General features: G+C 40.9%; 1 protein-coding gene across 3 annotated transcripts in view; it reads left to right on the top strand.

The window, feature by feature from the left end:
- Positions 1–2,322: 2,322 nt before the first annotated feature.
- The window catches only part of zgc:158689 (uncharacterized protein LOC791177 homolog), a 55,659-nt gene continuing 34,986 nt past the window's right edge, over positions 2,323–22,995 (top strand). Inside the window, exons 1-4 of one of the 3 annotated variants that reach the window (XM_067449271.1) lie at positions 2,323–2,440; positions 17,171–17,279; positions 20,516–20,591; positions 20,756–20,842. In XM_067449271.1, the coding sequence (XP_067305372.1) occupies positions 17,232–17,279; positions 20,516–20,591; positions 20,756–20,842 (211 nt within the window). In that variant the 5' untranslated portion in view covers positions 2,323–2,440; positions 17,171–17,231. Of the gene's footprint in view, positions 2,441–11,060; positions 11,438–17,170; positions 17,280–20,515; positions 20,592–20,755; positions 20,843–22,995 lie in introns of those variants that run through there. The other 2 variants (XM_067449272.1, XM_067449270.1) reach the window with 2 other exon arrangements.

Genomic DNA, 22,995 nt, shown 5'->3' with positions numbered 1-22,995 from the left:
TTACTGTAGTGTAAAGCAGAGCAGGACCGAGTGTTGTGGAGCTGAGCACGGCCGCTGGAGTGATTGTTACACAAACACACGGCTCGCGGGTGCCGGGAATTTTATTATGACGGGACGGGACACAGTCGCCGGGGGGCGCACTTCCGCTTTTTCCGGTCATGATTATAAGGTAAAGCCAGCGACTCTGTTTATCATATTAGATACATTTAAGTGTGTTTAAAATGATGTTATGACGTTACTCTGTGCATTCGCTCGGCGCTGCTGTGACATGTTCACACTGCTAAGAGAAAAGCGCTTCTGCAGAATAAAACCGAGGTTAATGCAGATATGACGCGATTGACAGGCGACTCGCTCAAACGCAATGCTGAAACGTCCCAGTGTCATGACAAATCCTGTCCGCTATGAAATCGTGTCCGCAAGGACCCCCAGAGCGATTCTATTGGCTGAAAGAAATTTGAATAGGTAATCTGTTCAGAGCCTGATTACAATTCTTACAAAATCGTTTTGATTTTCGCTGTTTAAATTGTGTTAAAATAGTCTTTAATGTCTTACAAATCATATGTTTTATATACTAGTAGTATATAACTGAAGCTATAAGTGCTTATATAAGTATAAGATATATACAAGCATATCTCGTATATAATCTATTTATTTTGTGCACCTGTTCTGTATATTACTGGTTTTAAAAAAAAAATCTTTATTATTTACATTATAGGTACATTAATATGTCATGATTTTGTATTGGTACTTAGTTTATCAGTCAAAATAATTCAGAACATGTTTTTGCTCCCATTATAGCAATCAATTACATATTTCAAATAAATGTATTGCGTGTGTATGTGTGCACTACGTGTGTAGTTTATTTTTAAACAATTGCTTGTCCAGAACCATGAATAACAACTTTTGATCAGGCATTTAAAACCGCTACCAGTGGACACGATTTCACAGGCGGACAGGATTTGTCATGACACCGGTCCTTAGTTAAAATAGCAATTTTCTCACAATTTACAAATAGTCGGAAACATTTGGGATATTGTAAGTACTCAACTGAACAAAATATATAACACTGCCCTAGTGGTTTTTGGATATTTTACTGCAAAAATACTACATAGTGCACCTTTAAATAAACACATTCCTTCAGCATGTGAAATGTATCTCCTCAGAGTGTTTTGCCATCTGATCACTTTAACACATTGTTTTACACACTAGAGGGGGAATTTATTTTCTTGGAGAACAGTATAGATATAACATATGGTTTCTGTCATTATTACAACTGATTTTTCAAGCTCATTGCATTGATTTTAAGTTGAAAGTTTGTATCCAGACGCAAGAGGGCAGCAGAGCATTCATTACTGCACTCAACACTGAAAAATAAAAGACCTTTGAACTCCAAAACGTTTTTTTTAATACTCATTTTATATAATATTAATAGTTTAATGACAACAACTACAAATAAAGTCAAAACAAAAAAAAAATATATTTAAAAAAAAGGCTACTAGCATAAAATAAAACATTATTTATTAATAATATTGTGTTGGCCAAATTTTGCTTCCAAAACAGCCTTGATACGTCGAGGTATAGCTCAGCTCTCTGATCCCTCCATAGACTAGAATTTAATTAACAGTTTGAAGGCCCAGAAAGTTAGTAAAGACGTTGTTAAAATACTCCATGTGACTCCAGTGGTTCAATCTTAATTTTATGAAGCGAGGAGGATACTTTTTGTGTGCAAAAACAAAAATAACAACTTTATTCAACAATTTCATTGTAGTCTGCGTTTGTCTCCCATGCAGTTTTTGTTGTAAACAGTGCATTGCTTTCGAGTTTGATGGCAGCCGATGCTGTTCATGTGACCACCACGACGCATGCGTGTGATAATGACTCAGGAGTTGCTTTGTATTTACAGCGTAAACTGCTGCATAGGAGACACAGGCTACTACTTTTCTGGGCCTTGAAGAGGTCAGAGAGCTCTCAGATTTCATTAAAAAAAATCTTAATTTGTGTTATGAAGATGAACGAAGGTCTTACGTGTTTGGAAAGACATGGCGTGGGTAATGACAGCATTTTCTTTTTTGGGTGCACTATTCCTTTAATCCATGTAAATTGTGAGGTGGGGCCTCGCTTATGCTCATTGGATATGCTCGATTGGATTGAGATCTGGGGAATTTGGAGGCCAAGCAACAAACTTATTTTCAACAAACTCCTGAACCATTTGTGCTTTGTGGCAGGAGCATTATCCTGCTGAAAGAGCCACAGCCACCAGAGAATACCATTTCCATGAAAGAGTGTACATGGTCTGCAACAATGCTAAGGTAGGTTGCATCCGCATCCACATGGATGGCAGGACCCAAGGTTTCCCAGCAGAACATTGCCCAAAGCATCACACTGCCTCCACCGGATTGCCTTCTTCCCATAGTGCATCCTGGTGCCATGTGTTCCCCAGGTAAGCCACGCACCTGGCCATCCACATGATTCATCAGACCAGGGCCCGTATTTATCAAACATCTTAGAATTACTCACAAGAATTGACTTAAGAGTAAAAAAATTCTTGGCTCAAAGCTGCGCTTAAAAGTTAGTTATCAAGCGTCCCAATCATACTTTAAGTAAAAAGGACTAAATCTTAAGTTCTAGTCTTAGAGTGGATTTACGACATTTTGCTGTGCCACAAACGGGATTTTGGATGATGGCATAGGCATGAACCAATCACTGAATAGATGTCCTTATTTAAGAATATCCTCAGATAAATTCACATTGAATGGTGAAATTCCTAAGAGGAGTTTATATCCCATACACATTTGACAATAAAGAGTTTTCAATAGAATACATTATAATATTCTCTTGAACACTGATTAATACACATTTTAAATGAAAGATAAACATGTTTTCATCCATTGAATATTTTTTTTAAACTGGTGTGCTGTTAAATGGCCAGATTTTTTTAAATATATAATCAGCCACCATGGATTCCAAAAGAAAACTGAAATTGCAGGAGGAAGAAGCGATCGCTACTGCTTGCTGAATTACTCGAAGTGTTTTTATTTTTATTTTTTTAATAAAACCCAACATTAACCAGCGCTGAAAAAGATGATGTCTGCTCTGTCTAAACGATAATGTTTGATTAACTAGTTGTCATTAAATATTTCGAACACATTCTCCCTCTATTGAAAGATTTGCGCACATCTCTGTCTCCTCAGCGCCATCACAAGCCCCTACTGGCAACTCCTAACCACTTGAGAGACCTCTCGAGCTGTCTTATATAACTGGGAGAGTAAGAGTGATTCTTAGCTTTAAGAAATTTGATAACTTGCTTTTATACTTAAGTTTGAAAGTAGGAGTAAATTTCATGAATTTTCAGCCCTTAAGACTAAAATAGCACTTTGAGAAGCTTGATAAATACGGGCCCAGGTCACCTTCTTCCATTGTTCCAAGGTCCAGTTCTGATGCTCACGTGCCCACTGTTTGCGCTTCCGGCGGTGGACATGCAGGCTATGCATTCCCATACACAACTGCAATACACTGTGTATTCTGACACCTTTCTATCAGAACCAGCATCAACTTCTTGAGCAATTAGACTAGAGCTACAGCTTGTCTGCTTGATCGGACCTGTTTAATACGGAGAAACGCAGATGATTGGCACCTGCTTTTCTCGTGAATGTAGCCTACTGGTTCTTGCCACCCGAAGAAAATGAACAAATTTCTTTGTTCTTGTAGAGTATGTTCCAAGCTTAACATATCCCACCCACTAACAGGTGCCATGAAGAAGAGATAATCCGTGTTATTCACTTCACCTCTCATAATTTTATGCCTGATCTGTGTAAATGGCTGATCATACCATAAGAAATTCATTACATTTTATATGTTTACTTAGGCCACATCCACATTAACCCAGAGCTTTCCCTATCCAATCTTTTTTTTTTCCCTCATCGCAAGAAATATCTGCGTATACACAAAACCACTGAAACCGACAGTGTGTAATGACGTCACTGTTTCACAAACGATAGCCTACAGATTGGCTGTATTTACGAAAACGCAAGGATGTTTGTTTCAGATTTATCCACTCTGGGACCCAGTTTAAAAAAATACCAGTTTCAGGCTCCTAAAACGGTGGATCTGTCTGGATCACAACATTTTGTATCTAATAATTATTTATTTGAGACTAGTAGCCGTGTAATAAGCGGCATAATGTACACCCAGCCGGTTGTTATCGCAGAATAAACCCCTTCAGAGTGATCAGGACCCCGACGCGAAGCGGAGCATCACTCTGAAGGGGTTTATTCTGCGATTAAAAACCGGCTGGGTGTACATTATGCCGCTTATTACACGGCTACTAGTCTTAAATAAATAATTATTAGACACAAAATATTGTCTTGAGATTAAATATTTGATTAGTTCTTACGCAAAGCTTCCGCGAAGAAAAACAGTTCCAACCTGCTTTAAGCCTTTATCTATTGCTGAAGATTTGCCATATGCCCTTGCTAAATGTTGAAAATGAATGCTGAAAGGGTTAGTTCACCCAAAAATGAAACCAAGCCTATGATTTACTCACCCTCAAGTTATCATAGGTGTATATGACATTCTTCTTTCAGACAAATACAATCGGAGTTATATTTAAAAAGTCCAGGCTAACGTTAATCCAAGCAGTAGCCTAGTTGTAGTTGTGTTTGAAGTCCATAAAAATGCAGCTGTCCATCAAATAACGTGCTCCACACGACTCCGATGGGTTAATAGAGCCTTCTGATTCGAATCGATGCGTTTGTGTAAGAAAAATATTTATATTAAAAACATTATAAAGGAAACCTGCCTTGAAGTCTTCCATTGTAACCCACGGCTGTTTAAGCCACAAGATGGCGCCAGCGTTAAGCATAGCAGTAGTACCGGTCAAGATAACGTACTCGGTTACTTTCGTAACCTCGGTTCCCTGAGAGAGAGGAACGAGTATTACGTATGGGAAAAACTCCTTTTCTCGAGAATGTGAAGCAAAACTTTTAATAAAGGTATCTATGTAAAGCGCAGTGAGCTGCACGGCCATAGCCCAGCGCGAGGAGCGCTCTGATTGGCCGGGCCGCGGCAACTGCAGGAACCTATGGTGAGGCGGCTGAGAGGAACGAACCAATGGGGGGCGTTCCAGAAGCCCGCCGAAAAAGGTGCTTATATTTGCATACAGGAGGCTATATAAGACCCTATTCGCCATAGGTGTCAGGTTTTAAGATCGACTGAAGCGATACCTGAGAAGCATAAACACGGCACGGAACGTAATACTCGTTCCTCTCTCTCAGGGAACCGAGGTTACGAAAGTAACCGAGTACGTTCCCTTTCGAGAGAGGTTCCTCGTATTACGTATGGGAACACAATGTAAAGCGCCGTGTGTGCTGACTGACCCAGTATACCCAAAGCACATGTTATAAACCCCCGAGACACCGACAGAGGCGGCTTATAAGGGGAATGAAGAACCGGAAGAGTCGGTTCGTTTGAACAGCTGATCGGACATAGTCGGATCTTATGATGAATGAATAGTGCTTAAGGACTAATGTGTACAGGCCAAAACGTAAGGCAATCTGTTTGCCAGGGTCAAGATAGAGCCTAGATGGAGAGAAGCCCTGCTTGTAGAGCTGGAACCTCCAACTTGTAGAATCTGATAAAAGTGGACGGAGAGGCCCAGCCTGCCGCCGCACAGATATCTTCCAAAGAAATGTCACACGACCAAGCCCAAGATGAGGCCATGCCTCTAGAGGAGTGGGCTTAAATGCCTGTAGGACAGGTTAGGTCCTAGACCTATATGCTAGTGGGACTGCATCCACTATCCAGTGTGAGAGACTGTTTCATGACAGCACAAACTTTAGTGCGGCCACCGAAGCAATGAAGAGCTGATCCGACTGCCTGAAGGGGGCGGAGCGCTCTAGATACAATCTCAATGCTCTGACTGGGCAGAATAGGTTTGCGTCTTATTCTCTCTGAGACGCGGGTTAAGCAGTGAAAAGACCTGCATACTGAAGGGGTTGATAGCACTTTCAGCATAAAACCATGCCTCGTTTGAGCACAACCTTGAAGTTGCTGGACCCAAACTCAAGACAGGAAGGGCTCACGGAGAGTGCAGGTAAGCCACCCACTCGCTTAACCGAGGCCACAGCCAGCAGAAAAACGGTTTTGAGTGATATGTGCTTCAAGCTCGTGTTCTGAAGTGGTTAGGAGGGGGAACCCTTCACGGCCTCCAAAACCATGGCTAGGTCCCAAATAGGGACCGAGGTAGGGGCAAGGCGGGCTGAATCTCCTGGCCCCTTTAAGAAAACACACAATAAGATCACTTTTCCCTAGTGAATGTGCCGCGATAGGAGCGTGGCTAGCTGCTATGGCGGAGACACACACCCCGAGTATGGAGGGGGGACGACCCGCATCCATTAGCTCTTGGAGAAAGCGAGCAGTTCCGCCAGTTCGCATGAGTGTGCGTCGATGTTTCGCGTAGCACATTGGTTAGAAAACCACTGACCACTTCAAAGCAGAGCTGCCAGATAGCAGGGGCTCTAGCTTCCGAAATAGTGTTCATAACTTGTCAGAGAGGTTCCCGGATACCGTTGATGGGCCATACGTGGAGGGCCCACAGCTCGGGATTGGGATGCCAGACCTTCCCTTTCATTGGCAGAATAGGCCATGGGGCTGTGTCTGACAGCTGAAACAGTTTGGAGAACCATGTGCGGTTCTTCCAAAGTGGGGCTATTAAAAAGCACAGGCTTGCAGCTGGATCGCGATCAGAGGGAACATATAGAGGGAGTCTGGGCCAACATGGGCCAGGGCATCCCTGCGTTTGCAGAAAAAATATTGGGCAGCGTGTGCTGTGCGAGCTGACTCGTTTGCGGGTAAAGGGACCATCCCCCTGGGGACATGGGTCCTCTGGATAACATGTCCGGACCCTGATTCAGAATACCTGGCACGTAAGCCGCCCTTAGGGAGCTCAGATTGTGCTCTGCCCATAAAAGGAGATGCTTAGCCATGCAGTGAAGAGAGTCTGATCTCGGCTGCCCTAGCGATTTTATGTACATTATCAAGACGTGGTGGTTCTTATGCCGTAAGACGCTCATTGAGTCTTGAGTCTATGACAATGACTGTACTGATAAGCCTGCCCCTCGAAGGCGAATCTCAAGAATGGCCTGTAGTGGGGGTGGGGGGTTATCGTAACGTGAAGTATGCGTTTTTCAGATCTATTGAGAAAACCCAATCCCCGGGGCGAATGTGCGCGAGGATTTGTTTCACCGTCAGCACCTTGAAACGAGCGTGTCATAAGTGCTTTGTTCAGATGCCTGGAAAATGGGCCTGAGACCGCCACCCATTTTCGGCAAGAGGAATTAGCGACAGTAAAAACCTGACTCGCTACCGTCGGGTGTACTGTTTCCGCCGCTCTCTCCTTTAACAGTCTCAATGCCTCAGCGAGAAGCACGTGACTGACACTGCTTCTTACAGAGGGCTCGACCACGGCTTGAATCGCGGGGTCTGCGAGCAAAACTGTAGCGAGAACCTCGTTTTATATGTTCAACACCCAATATTATATACCAGGAATGGCCTGCCAGGCCTGGGCTCGTAAAGCCAGGGGTTGAATTAGATTCGGGGGCTGGCCGCTTAGTAATAGGGGCCTGTTAGCCGGGTTGCTTGTGCTGTAACACTGCTTGTAACACTGTGGGGATAGTGTTAGTTTTGGCGGTGCAGGCTTTGCAGTGGGCGCGCGCCTCACATTTATATTGTGTGTGCGAGAGTGAACTTTGTGAAAAGTGCTTGGGTGCAGGAGTGCAGACTGTAAAGTGGGCACATTTCCTACATAGAAAGCTCTTTTGTGTGTAGTGTAAACAATGTGCAGTGGCGCACAACCTACGTAGAATACCCACGGTGCAAACCAGTGAGCAAATCCACAGGGGTAAACGCACACAGCATTAGTGTGCAGACGAGCGTGTTTAACACAGGCTAGTTGACTGCAATATTTCATCTCCAGTCACTTAACTTAAGGGAACTGGGAGAATGTAAGGAAGTGCGGGTGGTATGTGAGCCATTCCACAATGCCGTTATGCTCTAGTCTAGACTGAAAGCACGCATGCAGACAAGCGTGTTTGACCACAGGCTAGTTGACTGCAATAAGGCTAGTTGACTTTATATGGTGTAATCTGGCCGCGGCGGGATTTATTTGTGATTTTGTGAGGCTGAATTAACAGTGCTTATGTAGGGGTGCACACTGTGTAGTGGACACTTTGTCTACAGTGTAAAAACCTTTCCAGCCGCCTGAATAAAGGGGACTGGAAGTGATAGAGTGAAAAAAGGGCTTAGCTTGGCAGCCATTTTCCGACGCTCTTATGCTCTGACAGTGAGCGCGTGCTATGACGTAAGCCGCGCTCTAGTCAGCAACGCGCTGTGGAAGGGGCGCGCGCTATCATGACAAGGCAGCCATTACAACTTCCTTGGCAGTAAGCGCGCGCTGCAGCGACATTGTTCTTGACATACCCAACAGCCCGAGCTCGCTCGTCTAACTTACTCTAGTATTCTCTGTCCGCAGCGCTTCAGCACTGCGGCGGTAGAATGAGCACGGCGAGAGCTTCGGCTCGAGTTTGTTTATTCACTCTAGTATTCTCTGTCCGCGGCGACAGCGCGACTGAACGAGAGAATTGGAAGTGTGAGGAAAAACTCTGTCCGCGGCGCTTCTAGCACGGCGAGAGCTTCAGCTCGAGTTAGTTTATTCACTCTAGTATTCTCTGTCCGCGGCGATAGTGCGACTGAACGAGGGAATAGGAAGCGTGAGGAAAAACTCTGTCCGCAGCGCTTCTAGCACGGCGAGAGCTTCGGCTCGAGTTAGTTTATTCACTCTAGTATTCTCTGTCCGCGGCGATAGAGCGACAGAACGAGAGAATTGGAAGCGTGAGTTAAAACTCTGTCCGCGGCGCTTCTAGCACGGCGAGAGCTTCGGCTCGAGTTAGTTTATTCACTCTAGTATTCTCTGTCCGCGGCGATAGAGCGACTGAACTAGAGAAGAGGAAGAGCGAGGAAAAACTCCGTCTGTCCGCGGCGCTTCTTCAGCACGGCGAGAGCTTCGGCTCGAGTTAGTTTATTCACTCTAGTATTCTCTGTCCGCGGCGATATCGCGACTGAACTAGAGAAGAGGAAGAGCGAGGAAAAACTCCGTCTGTCCGCGGCGCTTCTTCAGCACGGCGAGAGCTTCGGCTCGAGTTAGTTTATTCACTCTAGTATTCTCTGTCCGCGGCTGTAGCGCGACGGAATGAGAGAAGAGTGAGAACAACTCTGTGGCAGCGGCGGAAGAAGAGCCGCGGCGGCAGAGTGAAGAGAGCTTCGGCTTGAGTGTGCTCATGTCCTCTAACATTCTCTCTTTCCGCGGCGCTATTCAGCGCGACGGGACGAGAGCAGAGGGAGAGTGAGAAGAGCTCCGTCTTTCCGCGGCGCTTAACGACGCGGCGGAACGAGAGAGTCCTCGAGTAGAACAAGCCTGTAAGCTCTAGAAGTGGCGTTGCAGCGGCAACACACACACATATAACACATATAACACTCAACATAGACACAGTTTAAAGGATATATAACGCCGGATGGCGTAGCTGGAACGGCAGAGAAGGCGGAGAGGGAGTCCGTCGTCCTCAGCTGCAGGTTCCGCTGGTGCCTTTTCAACGGCGGTGCTTCTTCCGGAGACCAGCGAAGGTATCGCTGAAGGAGATAAAATCTGACACCTATGGCGAATTAGGGTCTTATATAGCCTCCTGTATGCAAATATAAGCACCTTTTTCGGCGGGCTTCTGGAACGTCCCCCATTGGTTCGTTCCTCTCAGCCGCCTCACCATAGGTTCCTGCAGTTGCCGCGGCCCGGCCAATCAGAGCGCTCCTCGCGCTGGGCTATGGCCGTGCAGCTCACTGCGCTTTACATAGATACCTTTATTAAAAGTTTTGCTTCACATTCTCGAGAAAAGGAGTTTTTCCCATACGTAATACGAGGAACCTCTCTCGAAAGGGAACTCGTAGTACCTGTATGAGCGGGTGTTATCTGGAAATAACGTACCGCTGGAATGCGCGATTGACCAATCAGAATCAAGTATTTCACAGAGCCGTGTAATAAGTAAGGGATAATGTACACCCAGCCGGTTGTTATCGCAGAATAAACCCCGACAGAGTGATGCAAGACTCCTCCGCTTCGCGTCGGGGTCCTGATCACTCTGTCGGGGTTTATTCTGCGATAACAACCGGCTGGGTGTACATTATCCCTTACTTATTGCCTGCCTTTGGATTGTTTATAATTAAACTACTTTTGGGAACTGTATTGTGTCTTCCTGCCTGCACACACCAGTGCTGATTGTCCACATTTTGCAGTTTGCACACAAAAAATGCATACCAAATTTTTGTCTAAACGGTATAACATGGCTTTAGATAAGGTTTAAAATGAGAAAAACAAAAGACTAAAACTTGGTGGAAATGAGATGCTCAAATATTTGAGGCACTGAAAAAAAAGTCTCATCATAAATTATTCCAGAGTTACTAGCAAAAACATACATTTCATAACAATTAGACATTCACTGTATTAGGAGCTGAATAATTAGAAGAAATCAACAGCAACTTTGTATTGACTCTTGACACATTTCATTTTTAACTATAGCGCCCCCTATGCATTCCATGCGTCCTCAGAATGACCTGATCTGAGTGTATCGAGTTTAGTTAAGATATTTGCGTTAAGCAGATCACATTTAATTGGCTTATTGGCTTTGCAACGCTTTGATGAGATTCTGTTCATAAGTTTGTCTGTTCTGTTGCTAGGCGGAGAATTATAACGTTTTATTGCAATATTTTGTGTAGCCTATATTTTGCCCCATGCAGGCCTAATTTTAAAGAACCAACCAAATTAATAATCAGAAAGGAAATTAAGAAACGGGTGTCATTTTGTTGCATTTGCCACTTTGGATATTTTCCTCGTGAAATTAGGGTTCGTGGACACTGACTGGACACACGGGTTATGAATGAAAGCGGGATGTGTGTGTGTGTGTGTGCTGGTCCTGTAATGAGCAGAGGCGCTATTCACAACGCAGTCCCGTTACCTCATTGACATTCAGTCCCAGTGAGAGAGACAGACAGAGAGTAAGAAGACCGACATTGTCCGGGACAGAAACAGCGACGAGATCTACATACCGACAGCAAATGGACATTTTATAGGCGGGATGAAGATTAAAGTTGGATGTGAGCATGAACTAGTGCATGTGATCTGAAGAACAACGAGCACTGAATGTGTTCTGACCTGGATTCAGTGAGGAGTTTGGGAGAGACAGGCTAAGGGGTGAGGGGTGGACGAGAGATTTACTGGGTCAAACAAACTAAACTACCCCCACTAGTGAAGAGAAAGTCATAGAAGGAAAAGTGCTGCGTCCAAGAAGGAAAAAACATAAGACAAAGCGGTGAGAAAACGATGAACACCGAAAAGGTAGGTAACTTACTAATATAGGCTACACAACATCCAAATAGCCATTAAAGCTGGAGTTATTTCATTTAATAACACAATAAACGAAACGACTCTCTCAGTGCAAAAAGTGCCATTTGAGAAAATATTTAAAGTGCGACTATTTAGTCAACCAATGGACGTGATTGGCATTGTAAATGGCTAAAATATAGTTGCATTGCTTCTTTTCTTCTTTTAACTTTGAATCATTCTTTCAGCTCTATGATTTGGGCTTATCAATTGTTGCATTAAGAAGCAGCAATGCAAAACAGCTGCTTTACTGAAATGTCATGTTCATATTTTTCTCTGTGTTATATTAATAGAATCTACAGGTGTCGGCAATGAGAGCAGTAACGTTATAAAAGATGTGAATATTTTTAATGTAAGCTACATAATATAAGATGAATGCTATCTATTTATTCATGAGACTATGGAATGTGGCAGTATAGTATGGAAATATGCGTCTTCGGTGAAGTCTAAAGTTTAATTAAAGGCACAATATGTAAGATTATTTTAAAATCCAAAAACCACTAGGACAGTGTTATATATTTTGTTGGCTTGTGTAGGCCTACTTACAGTATCCAAAAGTTTCCAAGAGAAATAAGCAATTTTAAACAGGACACATTTGTATTAGACAATCTTGTATTAGACCTGTGAGCAACTGCTTGGATACATTAATCGACAGCAAACTAATTATTGTTATACAGCTCACATTAGTCTTATTGTTTAAATCTCGTTTTCATGATTTACAACAAGTACCATGTTTTATCATGCCTTATTTTGATCTAGCTCACTGCAGTGTGCAACAAGTGTCTCATGCAGCCGCAGAGTGAACACACAGTAGCATTATAACATAACTTTCAACACACTCAAATGAAGTATCTAATATGATAAAATTGCATTTGTCTGCAGCATAATAAAAGCTCTATAAAGCTATAAAAGCGATATTAAGGTGTCGTCAAGCTATGCCCTCGTCTTGAATAAGCGACCTCTAGCTGTGATTTTTTTTTGTGATAAATATTTTTTTTATATACATTTTGTGGCACTAAGTGGAAATAAAATCTTTCTGTTTCTGTGTGGTGTTAGTCCTAAATATTCATATTCTGTAATTCATGTGTAAGCTCATTTCCTCCTAAATGCTGGGGAAAATGTAGCTTGTAAATATAAATGTAACATTCTCTTCCTGGAAAATGGACAGAAATACAGATGACTCATGTTGCTCTCTCAGCGCTGCTTACATATTTTTGTCTGATCAAACGCAAGAATGTCCCTCCCCAAAACAGCTTACTTTTAACTGAATAGAAAATCATGGTTCATAATGTAAACTAAAACTTTTTACAATTTATAAAAATGGAAACTTATTGACTCTTTACTCTTTCACTCTTTAGCAGTGTCATTGGGGCAGTACCCTCACAGTGACATCTTGTACCTAATTTACTCTTAAGGTTAATTGTAGTGCCTTATGAGTACATATACATTACTACTCTAAGGTGCTTTTACACTCTTAAAAATAAAGGTTCTTTATTGGCATTGACGGTTCTATGAAGTACCATTGATCCATGAAATCTTTCCATAGCCCTTTCAAAGGTTCTTAATGGAAAATTTTCTTCTGGGAAAACCCACTTTTGGAAACTATAGGTCACTATTAAAAGTAAAGTGATGCCATAAAAGAAACATTTTCGGTTTCCCAAAAAAACATTCAGTGATTAGTTCTTAAAATAACACTTTTTCTTAATGAGAAGAACATTTCAATAATCTATGGCCCTTTTTCCACCATAAAGTATCTTTTGAGGAATGCATGGAATCATTGATGCCAATAAAGAGACCTTTATTTTTAAAAGTCCCGTTCTTCGCGATTCCATCTTTCAAACTTTAGTTAGTGTGTAATGTTGCTGTTAGAGCATAAATAATACCTGTAAAATTATAAAGCTCAAAGTTCAATGCCAAGCGAGATATTTTATTTAACAGAAGTTCCCTTTCAAAGCCTGCAGCGAACGGCTGGTTTGGACTACACTCCTGCACTTCCTTCAGGAATGACGTCACTAGAACCGTTTGTTGACTAACCCTCCGCCCACAAGAACACGCAAAATAGGGGACGTGGTCTTTGCTCTCCCACGTGGAGAAGAGCGCGCATTCAGCGCTTGCATCTCCCCGTTATGGTAAGAGGCGGGACCTTTCCGGGCAAAGTGTGCTAAGCTGCTGTCCAATCACAACACGGGAAGCGCTGGCCCAATCAGAACTCGTTACGTGTTTCTGAAGGAGGGACTTCATAGAACAAGGAAATCATCAGGCCGTTTTTAGGACAGAGGAAACAGTGCTTTACAGATAAGTCAATTGTGTGAAAAATACTGTGTTTTTTTACACGCGAAACATGAGCTCATGTTATATTGCACACTGTAAACATAATCAAAGCTTCGAAAACACGCGAAGAACGGGACCTTTAAGAGTTTTGGGTAAATATTAGGTGTGTAATAGTAAGTTGCCTGCCCCAGTGACACCCCTGTTGTACCCCTTATGCCCGGTACACATCGTATGATTCTGGGCTGTCCCAGACAAAAGACGACCAATCGTGGTGATTTCTGTGGTCGTGGCTCCAAAATGGCGGTTCTACATCGTACAGTGAGAGAGGTTCAAAGACGGTCTTGTGACCAAAGATAGCCTGCGATCATTTTCTGACTGTGTCAGAACTTAATCATGATCATCTCACAGTGTGTTTGCTGCCATGACTTACATCTACAGATAAGCCAATAAAAATGCAACATAAATGGCATATTGAATTTGATCAACAGGACATGGTGCAAAAACTATTAACCTCAAGCTCCATTCGCAAGATTGTCATGCCAAGTTGGCCTCTTTTCTCTAGTCTTGACCGTGTCCATATTCTCCTCTTTCGTTTCCTCCTCTTTTTTTGTTTTTTTATGTACCGCACATAAACACAATTGCCAAAGTGCAATTAATATTGCTTTATTCTTTCAAGCACATGCTGATGACATTTTATTCTTCTATACTAATTCAAGAGGTGTCATCATCGTACAGTCTTTATTCATGTGATTTGTAATGATTTTATACGCATAAAGGGACGGCATGAATGCTGTGAATTGTGGGAAACTATCAGTAAATCATCTGCACCCTTTTGCTCTTTAGCTTTGTTTCCATCCACCTATTTTTATTTCCTAGATATTTTGTGTCAATTTACCAGGAAGTGTCGATTTTGTACTCTTGAACACACGGGATGAAAACAGTGCTTTAGTTGCAAATTTTATGCAAAAGTAATTTCCAATTTTGCGCAAAAGTTAAATTCGTAACTTTGGATGGAAACAAGAGAAGACAGGAAATGGGTGTCATCTGATGAGAATTTTATTTTTTGTGGGGTCTCACTTGATCATTTAGGTCAAATTCTTCCTCCTAATCTTTCTCTAATAACACACATGAGAGCGCTGACCTGGTGTAAACACTGGCCTTCAGAGCTGAAGCTTTATGTGATGGGTAATCCTGACTGGAATCTTTTATTCAGGATCTTTCCAGAAGGGAAACCGTGTGAGCGCAGTGTTTGTTCAGCGGCGTGACTCTTGCACTTGGACTTGGGAAGAATTGCTCTCCTCCAGGGCACTGTGGCATGTCAGACTCAATTTCATGAACTTAAGACATGCAATAACAGTGTATTAGGATGGCTCAGACTATGAAATCTCTTGAGGTTCACTAACAGGGGTGGTCCATATTTTGAAATTCAAAAAATAAAAAATACTTACAAAGTAAAAGTTCCATGAAATGCCTTGTGTCATGTGGTGCCATCTAACAGAACTGATTTTATTCAGGTAGAAATATTATGACTAAGTCAACTTGACTACATCAGGTTACACACTGCAAATAATTTTTGGGGCATGTTCTGTATATCAGAGATTAGATCTTCTAGCAGAAGGATGCAATGTAATACATTTGATTAATAAAATATATTTTTTAATGAAAATTTGTGCCAGTAATGCTTTTAAACCCTCCTTTTCGAACATAAACGTGAAAATGCACTAACATAAATGGATGTAATTCATGAATGATTTGGAATACCTCGGGTTGGACTCAAGACACTCGGCAGATTATTGCAGAAATACACTTATATAACTTATAGAACTTAAGTTTACTGTAAAACAAATGTACTATACTAAACATTTTATATTTTATAGAAAATATATATTTGACAAATTAATGTTTACTTTAAAATTGCTATAAAATCAAATATATTTGTCCAATGAAATTGTGTTCCAAATTTTAAGTTAGTACCACAAAAATGTAAGTGTGTTTATGCGTTATACCATAACTAGGTGATTTCATTTAATTTTGTATTCATAAATGAATAATTTTCTTTTACAATATCACTTGCATCTAAAAACAGTCGCTGAACCTTGAGTCTTTGAGAATTATTTTTTATTTTAAAACAGTATGACACTGCCCACAGGAGGAAGGCTTCCCCTAAAAGGATTTAAAGTACGGTTTGCATGGTAATGCAGTGTCCGTTTTTCAAAAAAGTTCACGCAGGATGATTTTTGAGTTTCCAAGCTTTCGAATGATAGATGACTTAAACATGATTGGAAAAAATGCAATAAAGAAAGTACCAAGTGTCCCGCTAGTTGACAGTTAAAGGGTTAATATGTAGTAAAGGTTTCACAAAAGCGATGTATGAAAAGATGTATAAAGCTCATCCTACTTACTGCATACATACATACAGAACACTCACATGAATCCATACTACAGCCAATCTCAAATTAACTCAACAAAATATAAACTATATTACCACGCATCTCTTTACATAAAATTGAATATATAAGTATATCTAACTTTATACTAAATTTCAACAGCTTTATTGCTTGTATCATCTTAAAATGTAAACTATAATATTGCACAGCTCTAATCTGTTAAATGCAGCCAATCACAAGGCATAAAGATATTAAGATATAAACAATAACTTCATGATTTTATTTAAAACTGCTTATTGTGAAAAGAGCTATAAATTCAGTTGATGTGGCTTGATAAAAGCAATACGGCCCTTTATGCTGCTGTACGCCTAATGCATTTTTGCTTAAACGTGACAGTCAGTTGTAAAAATGAATTCCTGCCTTATTCCTCTTGAGAAATCACTTTCTGTTGATGCTTTGGTTTAAATATCTGGGGCTTTTATGGGTTGGGTCTTTTGGTGACATACTATAGCATGCAGTGATATTTTAGTTGATTATTTTCTTCCAAGATTGGGACACTGGTTTCCTGTTTTTACAATATCTCTACGCACATCCATGAAAAAAACTGTTTGTCAAGACAGGTGTGGAGGATCTTGAGATAAACTGGGTCAGTAATTGCGAGCCTGGACTAAACATACAATCACACAATGCCTGACCGCTCTAATGCTCTTGTGATTGAATAGAAGCAAATCCCTTCAGCAATGTCCTAACATCTAGACTAGAGGAATTTCAGCATTCCTCAGACAACCAGGACTGTTAACACAACTTCATCTTAATCTCAGTGTTTTACAACATCTAAACATTCTGCAACAACTGCGTCATTTTTTATTAGTGCTTGTTACAAGTTATTATTGATCAATAGTGTATACTATATGGTTGAAATCATTATGATGTCCTGAATCCTGAATTCAAGGCAGATCTCTGCAATGAAGTAAGGTCATTGGATGGCCCTGATTCATCTGACTTTCTTGTTCTCCTTCTCTCCATGTAGCTGGGTTTGCTGTGATTTCCATTTAAAAGCAAGGTGAACTGAAGCTGGAGAGAGAAGCACAATGTCACGCTCAGATGAGGTCAACAAGATGACAGAAAATGTCTATAAGGTAAGTCTAAAGTCAATGAAAAGACAATTGAAGACGATAAAAGATGATCTTTTGAAAATATAGTTTCAAACACGTGCCAAGTTCATAGAAATGTAATCTTTTATTTGTTGTATGTTTTATTTAGTAAAAAACAAAACATGTATATAGCAACAAAAATGATTGATGTAAAATGTAAAAACAAAATAAATTAAAGGGTTAGTTCACCCAAAAATGAGATTGATGTCATTAATGACTCACCCTAATGTCGTTCCACACCCGTAAGACCTCCGTTCATCTTCAGAACACAGTTTAAGATATTTTATGCCGAGAGTATATGCAAGTGTATGCACACTATACTGTCCATGTCCAGAAAGGGAATAAAAACATTGTCAAAGTAGTCCATATGAGACATCAGTTAGTTCATTAGAGTCTCTTGAAGCATCGAAAATACATTTTGGTCCAAAAATAACAAAAACTACGACTTTATTCAGCATTGTCTTCTCTTCCTGGTTTGTTTTCAATTCTCAAATAAAGATTCAAGCGGTCATGAATCAGCGTATTGATTCATGATTCAGGCACTAAAGACGTCGATACAAAGTCCATCTCACTACAGTGGCTGTACAATAATTTTACAATGTGACAAAAATAGTTATTGTGCGCACAAAAATCAAAATAACGACTTTATCCACCAAGTTATTGATGTGAACTCGACGCATGCGCGAGAATATGACACAGATCCGGCGTTCAGATACATCACCCGGAAACGGAGGAGCGCCGATATCGCCTGAGTTCACGTCCGAGACCTACACGGAAGACAATAGACAATAACAATAATGGTGGATAAAGTCGTTATTTTGATTTTTGTGCGCACAATAACTATTTTCGTCGCATTGTAAAATTATTGTACAGCCACTGTAGTGAGATGGACTTTGTAACGACGTCTTTAGTGCCTTTATGGGTCTTGTGAGTGGGAATGTACTGAATGCCAATGGAGGCCTTTCTGAAGCCTTTCTCAGCCATCAGCTTTCAACAGAAATTTCTTCATTTGTGTTCCGAAGATGAACGAAGGTCTGACAGGTGTCCAACGGCATGAGGGTGATTAATGACTGAACTTTCATTTTTGAGTGAACTAACCCTTTAATGAGTCATGGGTGTGTTTTAGCTGCAATGTGCAATAAACCAGTCAGAGTGTCATCTCCCATTCCCTTTAAAAGCCAGTTGCGTTTTAAAGCCAAGGCATTTTTATCTTTATGTACACATTATAATCTTTTACATTCTAATCACTTTATTTGTAATATTTGGCATGTTTGTGGGCTGCTGTGCATCCCTGTGTGTGTAATAAGCAGAGTGTGCACGAGTTTTCTACCCATCTATAGTTGCATATTACTAACACACCCTTTAAATAACACAAATACTATTGACTTTAGAGCAGGTTTTTGTTGGTCAATGGTCAGTCGTTTTTAGTTCCTCAAAATAGCAAAGCACCAACAATGTGCCTAAACACACCTCGCTTTCAGACCAGAACGCCACTGGGCCCGAGTGCACGTGCTATTTAAAGGGTCATGAATTGAGAAATTAACTTTTCATTTAGCCTTTGATATATAAAAGTTAATCATGAGAAGATGTTCAGCGCCTACTTCACTGCCTGCACTGCCTGTTTAGCCCCACCCATCGATTCGTGTATGTAACATAGGCCTAGTGATCGATGAGCCTGCCGTTGAGGATTACAAAATATTGCCTGGGCAGTTATGTAAGTAACTGTGTTAATTGAATGCCTTCTAATCTGAAATGTGATTCATGTTCAGTCATGTTCTTTACTGTGTGCCAGTAAATCAAACAAGAGACTAAACGTCAACTTGCGCTGTTTCTCTTAGTAGGATGAAAATAATCAGTTATTTAACAGTGATTAAATTCTATAAAGAAATTGACCAAAGAAGGCTCTCTTTGAAATCGTTGCAGTAGTGCACGCTGCAGCTGTCAATCAAACAGCGAGAGTTTATCAGTGACACATTTATCAGCGACTTCCGTTTCATATAACGAATCTTTTGACTATATATCACGTTTGCACTGTTAGTGAAGATGAAGGCATTCGTTAGTGTCCAGTAACTGAGTTGCAATGATGAGATCACTGCTTGATTTAATGCTCAACATGTGTCTGTGATCGGCTACAGTGATCATCACTGCAACCTTTCATGCCACGATCTGAATATAATGCCATAGATATAATGTAAAAGTCTAAAAGGGAGAGTAATACTTAGCTATTTCAAATAGAACAATGTTAGCCAATCATAGCAGTGGGTAGCCTAGAAATCTAGACGCACCCTAGCGGCAGCAAATCTAATCTGCCGCGAGTGTCGTCTAGGAACTCTCAATACACTTTTGAGCTGTAAACGCCAAACTCTGGTCAGGCCAATCACATCGTTTATAGATTCGGTGGGCGGGGCTTAACATAATGATGGCCGAGTTGCGTTTGCGTGCTTCTAGTAAACACAGAAACTGGCGAACGGCGGCGGTCTTTCGAATTAGCTTTGACCGCGACTCTGGAAGACTTGGAGTTAAGCTTTTCTCTGAGAAAAGAACAAAGAACGGCACTGAAGTCATTCTTAAAAAGGGAAGATGTGTTCTGAGTTTTGCCGACCGGATACGGCGAATGTTTAATCTGTCAACGAGCTCTGCTTCACCTTCGTTGCTAATTAATGTTTTTTAAACGTTACTACTTACTACTTTCTTTCAGGTGGTTCAGGGAACATGCGAAAATTCCCATACTACTTGCAAAATGATAAAAACATTCATAAAGCAAGAAGTTTTTAATGTTCTGAGAATTTCAGGAATGTAATCGGAACGTTAATAAAATGTTTTTAAATGGGTAGACATCTTTAACTTTAAATGCCATAACATATTTAAATTAATCCTAAATCCATATTCCAATCTTTGTATAAATTATATTTTTATCAAAAAGTTTTAAAAAAACTAGTTTTGAACAAAAATGAGGATCCCATAATTGACACTTACACAGACGATTTTCCAGCATTGGTGTAACCTAATTTACTTGGTTTGATTCAGTAATTTATATTTTATTTGAATGCAGTCAATTAATTTCGATGTGAACTCATTGTTAGGCTACCATTTTTATCAATTCAGCCCAAAAAAGAGGTATTTGTCCATTTGTTGCATTCTTCTGTTTCAGTAATATAATTTTTTGCAGGTCAAAATGTTTGTGTCTGATTCATTCCATGTATTGCTGATTCTATTTTTAGGGCATTCTGGACCAGTTTAACCCCAGTTTGAAGAATTTTGTCGCCATGGGGAAACACTATGAAAAGGCTCTGACAGGTCAGACCTCATTACTTCAATAGTTCTTTTTTCTGTAACGGGCAAAAGTCCACAGGAAATCAGTGTTGACTTTCATGTATGCCCTCGGCACTTTGCCTGCTAAACAACAATCATGTATTTTGTAGTACACAGTCCCACTCTCTGTCTCTCTGACTGCTTTACAGGAGTCACAGTAGCAGCTAAAGGATATTTTGACGCTCTGGTCAAACTAGGAGAACTGGCTAGTGACAGCCAGGGTTCAAAAGAACTAGGTAAGTAATTGCAAGTAAAAGTACAGTATAAATGCAATTAACTCTTTCCCTGCCAGCGTTTTGAAAAAAGTTGCCAGCCAGGACCAGAAGTTTTTTATAATTTTTCACAAAAAAGTTTAATGGCCTCCAGAATATTTTGTTGTATAAATATCTGAAATGCAATATATCAAAAGAAAGAACATAACCTCGGCTGCATTTTTTCATGACACATGAGCCCCTTTCACACTGCGAATCCGGCAAATACACGGATAATGCGACCCGGCATTTGTTCCCGGGCCGCTAGATTTGGTCCATTCACACTGCCAGCGAAATACAACCCGTAACAGTCCCGGATCGAGTTGACATGTGACATCCAGATGTGACGTATAATGGCGAGCGATCTCATCTTCAGCGCGGATAGTGAGGAGCTCCGTGGTCTCGACTTGTGTCCAGTTTGCACACATTTCTGTTTGTTTAATTTTAGTTTCTTTTGTATACGAACACTCTCTGCGTTTAAAACACCGACGAGCTCTTCTGGCACTGCAGGGTTGTATTATTGAAAAAACAAGCTCTAGGAGTCGCGCGATAACTACGTACACGTTGCGGCATTAGTTTTGGCTTTTGTTCACACAGCGCTCGTCCCGGGTCGAACCCTGCAATATTACTAGGTCCCCGACCCGGGTCGAATTCGGTAATTAATCCCGGGACGTGGTTGCTTTCACACAGAAGGCGACCCGGCAATGTTCCGGGAATATTGCAGGTCCGACGTGCAGTGTGAAAGGGGCTATGGGGTCAGAGGTTTGGGTTTGAATCTGCCCTGGTATAGTTGTTTTACTCATTAAAACCAAATGCTAAATGATACAATAAATGATTGTATATCAAGGACAGGACATTTTATGTTGTGAATTCACTGGATAGAAAAGGGACTGAAGCGTGCATCTGTGCACGAGCCACTATCACTGACAACAGCGACAACAAGCACCGATAATGACTGTCCATTTTATTACGGTTACTTTTCTTAAAGGGTTAGTTCACCCAAAAATGAAATTAATGTCATTAACTCCTCACCCTAATGTCGTTCCACCCCCGTAAGACCTCCGTTCATCATCAGAACACATTTTAAGATATTTTATATTAGGGTGCTTTCACACCTACCTTGTTTGGTCCGGATTTTCTGACTTTTCAGAAGCGTCTGTTCATTCATTCTTGTCAAAGTTACTCACTGAATTGACAACACACTGACGTCAGATGCACGTCCACTAACAATCAATGTTAAGATGCAGCCCACATAGATGATGACGTCATGTAAAGTTCTTTGGTGCGCTGATATAACTGCAATGTGAAAGCAAACCAAAACTAACCAAATGTATACAATATATCAAAACACAAACTTTGGTTCAGACCTTGGTGCGGACTTTCAGCTGTGAAAACGCCCTTAGTTAGAGAGCGTATGCAAGTGTATGCACACTATACTGTTCATGTCCAGAAAGGGAATAAAAACATCATCAAAGCAGTCCATATGAGACATCAGTTAGTTCACAAGTTCACACTTGATTTGGAACTAAAAAGAGCACAATGTGGAGAAGGGGTGGTGGAGGGATGCTGATAAACTGTCATCAAAATGGAGGTAAGACAGCTGTGTATATATACACCTCTTTTGATGATTAGCTGAGTACTCTCCACCTGTGTCAATTATCTGAATGAGCTCCTCCCGAACCTTGTTAAATAAAAACATAATTTATTAAGAATCACTTGAAGCATCGAAAATACATTTTGGTTCAAAAATCACAAAAACTACGTAATACAATAAAAGAAATACTTTATTCAGCATTGTCTTCTCTTCCGGGTTTGTTTTCAATCCTCAAATAAAGATTCAAACGGTTATGAATCAGCGTATTGATTTATGATTCGGATCGCATGCCAAACTTCTGAAATCACGTGACACTGGCGATCCGAATCATGAATCAATACGCTGATTCATAACCGTTTGAATCTTTATTTGAGGTTGGAAAACAAATGCGGAAGAGAAGACAATGCTGAATAAAGTCGTAGTTTTTGTTATTTTTGGACCAAAATGTATTTTCGATGCTTCAACAGATTCTAATGAACTAACTGATGTCTCATATGGACTACTTTGATGATGTTTTTATTCCCTTCCTGGACATGGACAGGTG

This window comes from Pseudorasbora parva, chromosome 7 (assembly GCF_024679245.1).
Source record: "Pseudorasbora parva isolate DD20220531a chromosome 7, ASM2467924v1, whole genome shotgun sequence".
In the NCBI taxonomy this organism is placed as follows: Eukaryota; Metazoa; Chordata; class Actinopteri; order Cypriniformes; family Gobionidae; genus Pseudorasbora; species Pseudorasbora parva.
This window is presented reverse-complemented; position numbering and strand designations above follow the sequence as displayed.